At 46.6% G+C, this 12,307-nt stretch overlaps 1 protein-coding gene across 2 annotated transcripts in view; it reads right to left on the bottom strand.

Moving 5' to 3' along the window:
- Positions 1-12,307, bottom strand: part of zbtb46 (zinc finger and BTB domain containing 46) — a 65,119-nt gene that overhangs the window by 9,323 nt on the left and 43,489 nt on the right. For both annotated transcript variants that reach the window (XM_022739241.1, XM_022739243.1), the window contains exon 4: positions 9,392-9,673. In XM_022739241.1, the coding sequence (XP_022594962.1) occupies positions 9,392-9,673 (282 nt within the window). The remainder of the gene's footprint in view (positions 1-9,391; positions 9,674-12,307) is intronic.

Consider the following 12,307-nt stretch of genomic DNA (forward strand, 5'->3'; position numbering starts at 1 on the left):
GTGTGTGTCTGTGTGTATGTGTGTGTGTGTGTGTGTGTGTGTATATATATATATATATATATATACGATAGCAAGGGGGTAGATTCCCAATAGACACCAGCTCTGCTTTTACTGCACACATTCAGAAATTTCAGTTCTATGTGCTGGAGTGACTGGATTATAAGAGGGAAACACTGGTGGATGTCTTCCCCTTTGGATATAGTATTCACAGTATGGGTGTACACAATAAACTGAGCTGTATCAAGACAATATTTTGTTGCAGGGTAAAGTTCTGCTGTAAACTCGAGGGAGAAAATTTTGGCAGAAATGTGTCTGAATTTACATGAGCATAGATTTTAAAGCCAGTGTTCCTCCCGCAGGCCTTGCTCTAGCTCTTCTGCCTTCACCACCTCCCTTATTCCTCTTCTGCATTCTCCCACTTGTCTTGCCTTGATCTCCCATTTTCTACCTTGTACTCACAACCGCACCATTATCTGTCTGCGGCAGTGACATCACCGAGCTCATCTGGTTTAAAGGGCATCTGCCCCTCGGTCCCCACTTCCCCCTCAGATGAGGGGTCAGGGGTTAAGAAGGGTCGGAGCCATGAAGGACCAATTACTGTCCAGCTCCAGCCACACTCAGCCACTACAAGACTTACAGATCTGGGACAGAGGAGATGGACAGAGAGAGAGAAAATGACACCACCCAACCCCCATCTGAGCTGCTACTGGTCTATTGTTTTAGCTGGCTTTGTCTCGTTCGGCACATCCCCTCCATCTGCACTGATCTGACAGCACTGACAGAAGGGAACTGTGTCAGACTGACGACTGAGGACAAGCGTGTGCGTGTCCAGTGGAGGTGGATCTGCGGTAGAATTACTTTGTTTGTCCTTTCTCTTTGAGATACAGCAACCACAAATACTTTTATAAATTCCATTAAGTTCTTTAAGGCCAATTCTTAATATTTATGGATGTGCACTACGACAGAAATTATCTCATTTGGGTCTTTACTCAGCTCTCAGCGCTGCAATGCTACGAAACTCCTGCAGGTGGTGTGGTTGCGTGGGCTGTGAACAACAGTTAAGCCTTGCAGATATGAGCTGTCTTTGTGCCTGTAATGCAGGGGTGGACACAAAGATAAAGATCTCTCTGCCTAAAAAGGAGAGAAGAGTTTAGTCAGACTAGTGACTGGCGACAGTAAGCAAGACAAGTGGTTTGGGTTGGGAAAGCGGAAAACACAGCCCCCCCCCCCACCTCGTCTCACCACCAAGCACCGCAGCACAGAGTAATTCACCTGTTTATGGGTCCAGTCAGTGCTCAACAAAACTATTCACAAAGCCTAAAAATACTGCATATAATTTCAGCCAAAAGTTTTTTTAAAAGATCAGGTTTGCATAGCAACTGTGCACTGTTGACATATGAGTCAATTAGTGTTAAATCATCCTTAAAAAATAATATTGGCATTAAATTTAACACGTTGTAAAAAAGGTAAAGATATTTATAATCATGTCAACAGACATTTGATTGCAAAAGGAAATCTTCCCTTCTCAGTGCAACGAAACCACAGATCATTTTTGGCATCAACGTACAACACAAGTGAGGATACGCTGCTAATTGATGGGTATGAATGTGTGTACATAAGCCTGCAGCCTGTAGATCCAGTCTCAGTTTTACGCATTGATACTGCGATTATGATTATCAACTTTCATCTCTCGAGAAAGCCGCCACAGTGGAAATATACCCTGAGACACCCTGAGACATTTCCATCCCAGTGCGACCTCCCAGCATAGCTCCTGGCATCGACCCCACCTGGCAGCACACTTTAACATGTGTCGCCAGGTTCTTCTGGGTGCTAAAAGCCTTGGCACAGGCAGGGCAGGTGTGCCCTCTCTCTTTGGAGTGCACAGACGACAGGTGTCTGTGCAGGTCTGTGCGGTCTCTGAAGTGTTTCAGACAGTACACGCACTGCATCAGCTTCTTCTTGAAGTGAATGGTCTTCTCGTGTCGGTCTGCGTTGGATTTGAGGGTGAAGCTGGCCGGGCACTGGGAGCAGAGGTAGCGCGCGGGCTCGGCCACTGCAGGGCGGTAGAGAGACTGGTGGAAGTGGAGAGGCTGGGGCTGTGGCTGGTGACGGGGCAGGGCAGGTTGGTGGTGCGGACCCTGCATGCTCGGCCAGTCCAGGGACAAGGCCATCAGAGACAGGGTGTGGCGGTACTCGTGTTCCCTGAGATGCTCCAGGCTGCTGAACAGCCGTTTGCACAGGGAGCAGGCGAACCCCTGTGAGGGCCAGGCACCGGGTTCTGGCAGGACTCTTTCCCCTGATCCAGCCTCTTCGCCCAGCACCATCAGCCCTTTAGTCTCTCTGCCAGCCACGGACACTGACGCAGGTATGGTCAAACCACCAGCACAGCTCCCACCGCCCATCTGATCCCTCTCGACAGGAGACTGGTCACCTTCCAAGGCTGAGACAGCAAGAAGGAGGGTGAGAACGAAAGTGAGAGAAATAGAACAGGTATAAAAGCACAAAAACTCTCTCTTAAGTTGTCTAGACATGACATACTTCAACTCTTAAAGTCTAAACCATACCTGCGCTGTATTCTTTCATGTCTTCTTCATCTTTTATGCCCTCCTGTAAACACAAAGCATCTCGTTATGTCACACGCACAGATTTATACCGGCTGTATGGAATATTGTCTGGGCATGCAGGAGGCAGGCAGGTGAGACAAGCTGTGAAGACAACCTTTTTTTTCACACGTGAGAAACACAGAGAAACAAAGACATGAAAACAGAAAAAGGAAAAAAGACGAGGAACGACAGGTCAGCATGATTTAAAGACAGATAAATTGTCAGAGATAAGCACGCAAACACAGAAAAAGTCTTGTACAGTAAATATCTGACAGTTCCTGGGTGCTAGAGCTGTCCTATGAGACACAGAATCAGCACTTAGGTTGATCTACAGTATTAATAATATTATCTTTCTGTTATTCATATGCTCAACCCCCACTTGGATGTTAGCAAGGTGCAACAAACACCCATCCCCACTTTCTTTTCCCTTCTACATCCCATCTGATCTGTATCCTTCCTCCATCTACTTCACGCTCCTGCCATTCCTTCACCCCAACCCATTTCCTCAGCCCCTACACTCCTCCTCCTCCTCCTCCTCCTCCTCCTCCTCCTCCTCTCCAAGAACAGAACACAGTGCACTGGGCAAACAGATGGCTTGTCCGTAGAGATAGGGAGGCTTGTTGGGAGGCAGGTCCACTGAAATCAAATGCTGCTCCTAAATGCTCACCCGCAGACACAGCGCACACACACACACACACACACACACACAGACTGGCACAAAACTCACATCCACACATGCTCATACTGCCATGTTCACACACACACACACCCACACACTCGCGCACACACACACACACCGCAGAACAAACAATTTCCTGGGCTGTGAGAGCAAACCTCTCATTGTCTACTAGTATTGATTCTACTCAGTCTCATCTCACTACCTTGCCCGTTATCTGCCATATCTAAGCACACACTGCCATTGTGACCAGATGTGTCATCTCTAATCTAACCACTATATAGCCACATTACCGCTAATGCCGAGCAAAGACTGCAGGCTCGAAGGTGAAATCTGGTCTAGCTATATTAAAAGAGTATTTGAAAAGTGAGACAGGAGTGAAGAACTGGAAATCTGAAAGGAAGAGAAAGCAAACAAATCATACGGAAAAGAAAGACAAACAAAAGAAAACAGACAGACAGTGTTTCTTCTTCAGTGTAGCAGGAAATATGCCAGATTCCACACAGAGAATGAGATACAGAGAGGGGTTGAGAGATGATGTGGTTGTGTGTAAAAAAAAAAGAAAAAAAAAAAAGAAAAAGGACAAAGACTTTCCAATGATGAAAAATAACCCCATTAACCCAGAGCCCCACCTACCCCACCCACACCCCTGACCACGTCACCAGTCACTTTCTACTCTCTGTCACCTCTCAACCCCCCTTAGTGCGTTTGCAGAAGCAGGGTGAAGCTGCCCCCTGGACCCTCCCCTCCACTCGTTTTAACATGGATCAAACTTTTGTCCGACTGGAGGAGCAGTACCCAGAGAGCAGCCTCCGCCCTGGAGCGGAGCCAGGCTCTGTGTGCTTACCTCAGGCAAGGTGGAGGGCACCGGGCCCTCAGGAGACTCTTCCACTTGCATGATGTCCAACCCTTCTGAGCGCAGCGGGGATACCCCAGCCCGCAGACCGGGGGCCTCCAGGGGCCGAGGCTCAGAGGGGAGCAGTGGCGTGGGTTGAGTGGGTGGGCAGTATGCCGATGTTGATGTTGATGACGATGACGATGATGGCGGTAGTGGTAGTGGTGATGGCGGAAGATGAGGAGCAAGAAGAGGAAGAGGAGGAGGAGGAGGAGGAGGAGGAGGAGGAGAGGAGCCAGCCCCCTGTTTGTTATGAATAGTGGCCCCCGTGGCCCCTGGCCGGAGCGTGCTGCAGTAGTTGTTGGAGCGGAGCCCTGAGGAGCACAGGAAACGAGTCTCACCCACCCACTCACGTACAACTGCAACTCTGCTAGCAGCTGGCCACCAGAACACAACGGGAGAGAGTGGGCAGGGGGGCACACAGAGGCTGCCAGTGCTACACTATCAAACACTATGGAGAGGGGGAGGAAGAAAAACTCTGAAGTTTCACTTTCCACCAGCCGAGGGGAAAGGGTTAGGGCTTCTCTTCTCTCTTTCTCTCTCTTTTTCTTTCGCTCCTCTGCTCTCCTTCTCCTTCCACCCACATGCGTGCGCAGAGGATGGCAGCATGTGTGTGTTTTGTGAGAGAGTGTGCATGTGCTGTGTGAGCAAGTAAAATGCATATAAGGAGAGGGGGCTTGAGGATCTTCTGTAGTGTGGAGGGAGGTTGTTTTGGACAGGAGCCATCCTGCAGCTCAAGTGAAGACTTTTTGTGCACGCAGGGTAAAGGACGACTATATCGACCATGTAAGATGTTTACCAGCAACAAGTTAAGGCACGCTGGATAAAGAATTTGGAATTTCTTACAGAGCCTTTAGCTCTCTATAACTATTCACACAAGCGCTTTTTCTGCTACATTAATATCACCATTAGCTGGTGCTGAGAGTGCATCTCTTTTTATTATCGCGCATATTAATCAAAGTATAATGTATTGCAGGTTATTTCCGTGTGTGTGTGTGTGTGAATGTGTGTGTGTGTGTGTGTGTGTGTGTGTGTGTGTGTGTGTGTGTGTGTGTGTGTGTTTGAGTATGTGTGAGTGTGGGCAGCGTTTTGGGGAATGTCTCCAGAGTTATGCAGTGGGTTAGCCATTCATTGCCCTCCTCTGCACAACGGACAGAATCACACAACCATGAGGCTCGACCGTGGACGGATTCCTGGAATGTTAAACTACCGCGCCCGACACTCCCCACTCCCACTTACTGAGAACACACACAAATGCTTAACTCCCCATCTCTTCTTCCTCACCCCCGGCAGTAACAGGAGGAACAACATTAACAGGGAGGAAGAAAATGAAGACAGAAGAGTAAAGGGATGAGCTACAGGTGAGAGATAGCAGCTCATTGACAAATGGTCTCCTGGCAGAAGGTAACTTCATCAGGGAAGGACTATCATGGAATATCTGCGTCGAATGGGTTAAACAGTGTTGGTTCAGGCCTCTTGAAGAATTCCAACAGTCGCCTGTAAATTTTTGCAATCTTGTCTCGCTGAGTTTAATATTTCTGTCGTGTCTGGCTGTAAAGAATACAAATAACAGCAAGCTGACTCACTGTGCAGCAACAGGAGCAAAAGAAATAGAAAGAGGAAAAATACAGTAATGTAGAGTAACTGAATTACATTAACACTAAGACACAACCTGTGTCCTCTCCTCCTGCTGCTGCTGCTGCTGCTGCTGCTGCTGCTATCAGAACAGGGCCAAGACTTATTAGGTCTGTTTAGGCTTTAGGAAACCAGTTACTGTAAGGTGACTGACCAGCTGCCAATAGCCAATCAACTAAAACTTGGTAAGTCAGGTTAGGAATAAATAGCCAGATAGGATTGGGGTTCCCCATGTCTCGATGGCAAAAAGGCCTAATGACGCCCTGTTTGCAAAACCCCCCGGGCAGTTTTTACACTCCTTTTATTGTTGTATAGAATATGATGAAAAAAGGCAAACCTGGATTTGGATCCATGTTTCAGGTACTGTATGTACAGTATCTCCTGCAGGTAAGAGGTGTTTGGAAAAGTGCCAGCAAATCCAAAAGGTTTATATATAAAGTGGTTTAGGTCACCTTTAATGGAAGGATCCCATGACCAGATTGATGTTATTTCCATCTCCTGTATCAATATTTGCCTTTACATTGACCCTAACTGTTCCTCCTCTCCTCTTGTATTTAAAATAGAGAGGCAGAGGGTATGAACGATGCCATGTACAATCCAAATTTTAAACTGAAAAGTCTCTTCCTTCAGAATTTGTGTTAAAATCATGGAGCCGCTGGGAGCTACTGTACAGGGTGAGTCAATTTTCAAAAGTACATGTGAAGTGATGAGAGCAGGCAGTGGGGAGAAAAGTTCAATAATGTCAGTATGATCCCGATAGTTAATTGGATGTTCTTTACAGACGGTACGCGGTGGCAGTGTGGACAGGTGCGCAGGGATGGTCCGGCAAAATCCATTGTCTGGCATTGATTGTCTGACGCACAGAGGGTTAACAGGGCCAAATCCAAATGATCTTAATTGGATTCAGGAGGCTGATTGACATACAGACTGGTTCCACTGTATTTTGGCATTCCATGACATGCTAGGAGGATGTAATCTGTGACTCATCCAAAGGATGGCGAAGAGAGCAGCCGTGCATTTGAATTGCCTGCCCCGTCAACAAGGCGGGGGTCGGCCTCGGTTTGAATCAATGTAAAGAGAGAGTGGTTAAACCGTAGAACACAGATTCTCAAGTTTGGTCCGATTTTGGATGTATGAATCTTATGGAGAAAAAATGTTTTATTAAAGATTCACTTATACGGAAAAGAGAGGATAAGAGAAAGAGGAAGAGGGAGGGAGAGGGAGAAAGAAACTCTATGTCAAGGCCTCTTGCTAGTATTCAGTGATCTCTCTTGAATTGGGCCAGGTGACCTTGCTCTACCTCCTCTCTGCCTAGATCAATACTTTCCCAGGATTTTAAACCAACATACTTTGATGCACCACAGCTGAAGTAAAAGAAGGGGGAAAAGAGACAGGAGTGAAACAAATACAGAGGCACTGAAGGAGCCGGCCAGAAGGGGAGGGAGTGAGGGAGAGTGTGAGGGATGAGTGTTAAGGAGGGGTGAAGGAGAAATAGATGGAGGGAAGGAGGGAGGGAGGGATGGGGTGAGGGGGAGTACAGGAGGGAAAAAAGGACAGGAAGGATGTTAAGCAGGGGTGAAGGAGAAGCAGGGAGGAGAAGAGGAGGAGGGGAAAGAGGACTGAATGGAGGGAGGGAAGCAGGGAGCAACGATCTGTCAAACCAGGCAGACTTATCCTCCGCCCAGTAATCTGAGGTACGGTGTTTGTTTATTTTCTGTCCTCATTTAGACACAGGGGCAGACCCAAGGAGGGAGGGGAGGTTGTTGGCCATCATGACAAGCCCATTTCCCCAACCCCTATTGTGCAGGGAATTCAAAATAAGGTTTGGCTAACCAAAAACCTCCCTAAGGTTTCTTTGGCGACAACTGAAATACAGCTATAATACTCATTCAACAATTTTTTTTTCCAAGCATGGAGCAAATGATTAACATTCTCTGAATTCTCCAAATCTCCTATTCATATAGTCAAGGCTGAGTGTATCTGTAAAGTGTGAGTGTGTATCAAAAAGCCTCCTCTCTTTTCTGGAGCTTGTGAGGCTGCCTATCTGTGCTGTGACAGCATCTGATTCTCCTCTTTAAGCCAACAGAAACATCTCAATCCCACACACTTAACACTTACACAAAAGGGGTGATGTGATGTGACGTGCGTGCGCGAGCACATGCCCGTATGTGCAATTTTGAATGTGTGTTTTGGTCTATTCAGTCTTGGCTCTGTCTTTTATTTTGTAGGTGAGTGGGGCTCAACTCAAAAGGCATGACTAGGCTTGGAGTTGTACCCTTCCTCTGCTTTTCTTCCGCTCACAAAGACAGGCAGAACTCGGGACAAAAGATCCAATTACTAGCCAGTAAAAGCAAAGAAACACAAATACAAGAGTCACACAAACGAATGTGCCCTCGCGGACATGGTCTCAAGCAAATATACGCTCACACAGGCACACACACACACACACACACACACACACACACACACACACACACACACTCAGAGATACACACATGTATCGTAGACATACTGACAGTTTAACACCTTCACTGAAGGCAAAAAAAAGTTGAAGAAACAAACAAATAAAAATGAAGAACAAATTCTCCTGTTAACGTGGACAAATTAGGCGCAATTCAGCATGTGTATTGATCTATTATCGATGTGATTAGAAAATGATTTATTCTTCATTAAGTAGAGGCATTGATTGGAACATTTAAAGTGAGTTTTTCTCCGTTGGGATATTTAAATATCATTCAAAGAATGGAGGAAGGCTTAACATAAAAACATACAATTATTTAAATATAGTTTGCACAGTCATTCATAATGACAAAAGAATTAAATTGTACGGTAAATAATTACTTGAGTATACCTTAAGGTTTTACAGCTTGTTGTAATCTGTTTTATCTCACACGACATCACATTTTTCTATTGTAAAATTATGTTTTCAGAGGTCCAATTTTAAAGAAATACTCTTTATTCTGGAGGAGCTTTTAACAGCAAGCAGAGGTTTATTCCGTAGTTGAGTACAGCAAAGCTCTTCATCACTTTTGGTGCTGCAGTTCAGTAAGAAACTAATATGTGAACAGTTGCTGCAGTTCTGTTGTGTTACTTTGCTGCTGTGAAACAGCCGTAGAGCCACTGATACGCACAAAGAAACTGTCACATAAAACCAAACAAATTTTCTCACGACAGCAAGAGCGATCCCAGCAAAATGTTCTCTCACTGAGTCACCGCTGACTATTCATCACTGGCATTGCCACACAATCTCGTTACACACTCAAGTGGCACCGCGCACACACACACACACACACACACACACACACACACACACACACACACACGCAAGCATGCATTCAGTGTTATCCAAATACAGTGGCTGATGAGGGAAAATACTCTGCAGCAGAGGACACTCATGTCAAAAGCGGTCAAGCCTGTATGTTTTAAGTCTCACAGGTGACCATATGAGCAGGTACTCAAAAAAGACACACGAGTAGGTTTGTGTATACTTGACTTGTAAGTTATGATGAGATGTGTGACTGGTTGGGTGTAAGTGTGTGTTAATGATCAGTGTGAGCACAGTGTTAGTAAACAGTGACTTACACGACAGGGAGTGTCCTCCTTTGGGCAGGTACTCGTAGAGCAGGGGGTTATCATCTCCCATCATCTCAGCCCGCAGCGACAGCAGGCTGTTCTTACTCATCAGCGCCGCCTTCAGATTGGCTACGGATGAGATGGTTCCACCCACGGCTCCTCCCCCGGCCTCCTCCGATTCGTTGGGACCCATGAAGCCGGGCTCTGCGGTGAGAGCCTCTTCCTGTTTGAGGAAGAAGTCGAGGCGTTCGCCGCGGCTGTCTGAGCTGTTGGGTTCGGTCACGTCTGCCCCTGAAGATAGGGATAAAGTAACAGAAGATGGGTGAGGCTTCTCTGTCCTTCTGCAGCTATTGCTGACTGACAATGAAACTAAAGCAGGGAAATTCAAGGAGGTGGTACGGGACAATGCCTCAAAACATTTCACACAACACTGTTTCGACTTAATTTGAGGGATGACATGCTTCTCCATTGGCTGAAAATCCTGCCAATCTTGGATTTGTGAAACCCTCTCAAAGGGGATAAAAAGGGATGGTGGTCAAACTACAGAAATCCTGATCATTGTACTCATTTTGTTGATGTAAGGGTTTCACCCGGCAGCGATAACAGCTTGAGTGAAAATCCCCCCCCCCCCCCCCCACCCCAACACCACCATATTAAACCAATTCTTTCAAATCTCTCAGTCGAGTCATCATTTACACCCAGTGTTTTCGGTAGCAACTACCAACACGTCACCGCTCTGATTCATCTCTCTCTCCTCGACTCCCTAACATACCTCATCATCACCAGTCAACAAAAATACAGGGAGATCATAAAGAGACAGTGAGAGAGAGAGAGAGAGAGGGAGAGAAGGGCAGACACACAGACGTGATGTGTGTGTGTGTGTGTGTGTGTGTGTGTGTGTACGCGTGTGTGCATCATGTCTGCGTGTGTGTTTAGCCGTCAGTGTCGTTGAAAGCTGAGTGAGTGGAAAAGCTGTCAGCAGTAGACATGTCGCTGGAGGATCCACTGTAGATCTACAAGACTGTCAGACCACACTGCCGACGACGGCTCCGCTCAACACTCACACACGCACACAGGCAAATACAGACACACAAACACACTTCCATTGCCTCCTAATTGACATTTAACTGATGACAGGTTGCTTTCTCTAACAAAGACTTAGACAAAAATACACACCACGCACATCACCGACTTAGAGACTTTGAAAGAATGGCTTGTCTACACCTAAAACAAACACACACACACACACACAGACTTCTGAGCACTAATGCAGACATGTGAGTCGCCTTAAGGGGGGTGTGTGCATAATTATGTGTGATTGTTCTGGACAGAAACCTTCTGACATCCTAATATATAAGCTTACTGTTCCACAAAGCCCATGCAGTGACAGCTGAATTCACACTTAAAGCTAATGGGGAATAAACAAAGTGAAGACAGAAACAGGGGTGATGCGGGGGCATGGAGAACAGGAACGGTCGGAAAAGCGAAGGAGAAAGAAAGTGAAAAAAGGAAAATAGGAGCAGGAGAGCAAAATAGCCCTATTGTCCATTTTAACTACAGTCAGGTAGTGCTAAGTGTTTCCTGTGCAGCCCAGTGCTCGTCTGCTGCAGGGGGAGTCAAGGTGACAGAGACAGTAGTTTGCCTCCACGTCTGGAATACCGATGGGTATACAGCCTCTTCACAGTCTACCGGGTCAATGTTGACCACTCTGTCTCTCTCTCTCTCTCTCTCTCTCTCACACACACACACACACACACTGTCAGTCATTTTTCATGCCCAGTATAGATAAATGATCACAGATCAGATGGATGGATACACGCTCCGTATGCACATACACGCATAGATCTGAAAGGTGCAGAGATGCGAGTGAGATATTGAGGACGCGGGGATGGAGATGGGGCGTGACAGATAAGAGTGACACACATACGAAGTCATCAGCAGCCTTCAAACTACTAAGCAGACGCAGAGGAAGGATATAAAAAGAGGAGATAAAGTAGGAGAAATGAAGGAAGAAGAGAGGAGGCACGGACAGGGTGGAAAGAGAAAGAGAAAGGAAAAAAGGCAGGGGAGTGTAAAAGCGGGGGTGTTGAGCTGTGGAGGAAGCACAGAAGATACACACAAAACACACATGCATGCATCCACGCACACCCCCACCCCCACCCCACCCGCACACACACACACACACACACACAAACAAAGTTAATTAAGGAGGGGGTGTAGGGGTTGGCGCAAGGGGCATAAGGTGCAGGAATTCATTAGAGCTCTGCCCCCTCCTTCAGTGGGCAGCCCAGCAGCCACAGGAGTCAATCAATAACATAGATCTGCTGTTGGCCAACAACAAACACACACACACACGCACAAACACACGCACGCATACACATATATGGAGAAAGGAGAGGCACACAAATGGAAGGAGAGGAAGCGAAGGAGAGAGAGAAAAGAGGGTCACCTCTGACCCCCATCTCCCTCCACTCATCTGTTCATTGGACGAGTGAATGACCCCTGACCACTTTTCCCAGCATCCCCTGGACACATGCATCTACAGATGTAACATGTCCGCCCTCCTCACAGTCATACAGTAATAACGCCTCAGTCACACGCTGCAGATTTAAATGGCAGAGTTATGGAAATGTGATTGCCTCGTGATTTCCCTGCAGAAACAGTACAATTTCTGACTTTTGTTTTTGTTTTTTTTATATATATATTTTAATATATGTTTTACACATTAGCAAAGGACTCTCTCCGTGTCCTGCTGACACACTCCATTGAGCAACATACAGTATCCCGCTTTCTGGGGATTTATCCACATTTCCGGGACTAAGCGTGAGATATTAGAAATTAGTATTCAGCTGACCACAAACAGGCTTCCGCACCAAATAATCGGAATATAGTACATAATCCTCCTTCACTTATGTAAGCTTTATC

Source organism: Seriola dumerili, unplaced genomic scaffold, assembly GCF_002260705.1.
Source record: "Seriola dumerili isolate Sdu_G_001 unplaced genomic scaffold, Sdu_1.0 BDQW01000043.1, whole genome shotgun sequence".
Taxonomy (NCBI): domain Eukaryota; kingdom Metazoa; phylum Chordata; class Actinopteri; order Carangiformes; family Carangidae; genus Seriola; species Seriola dumerili.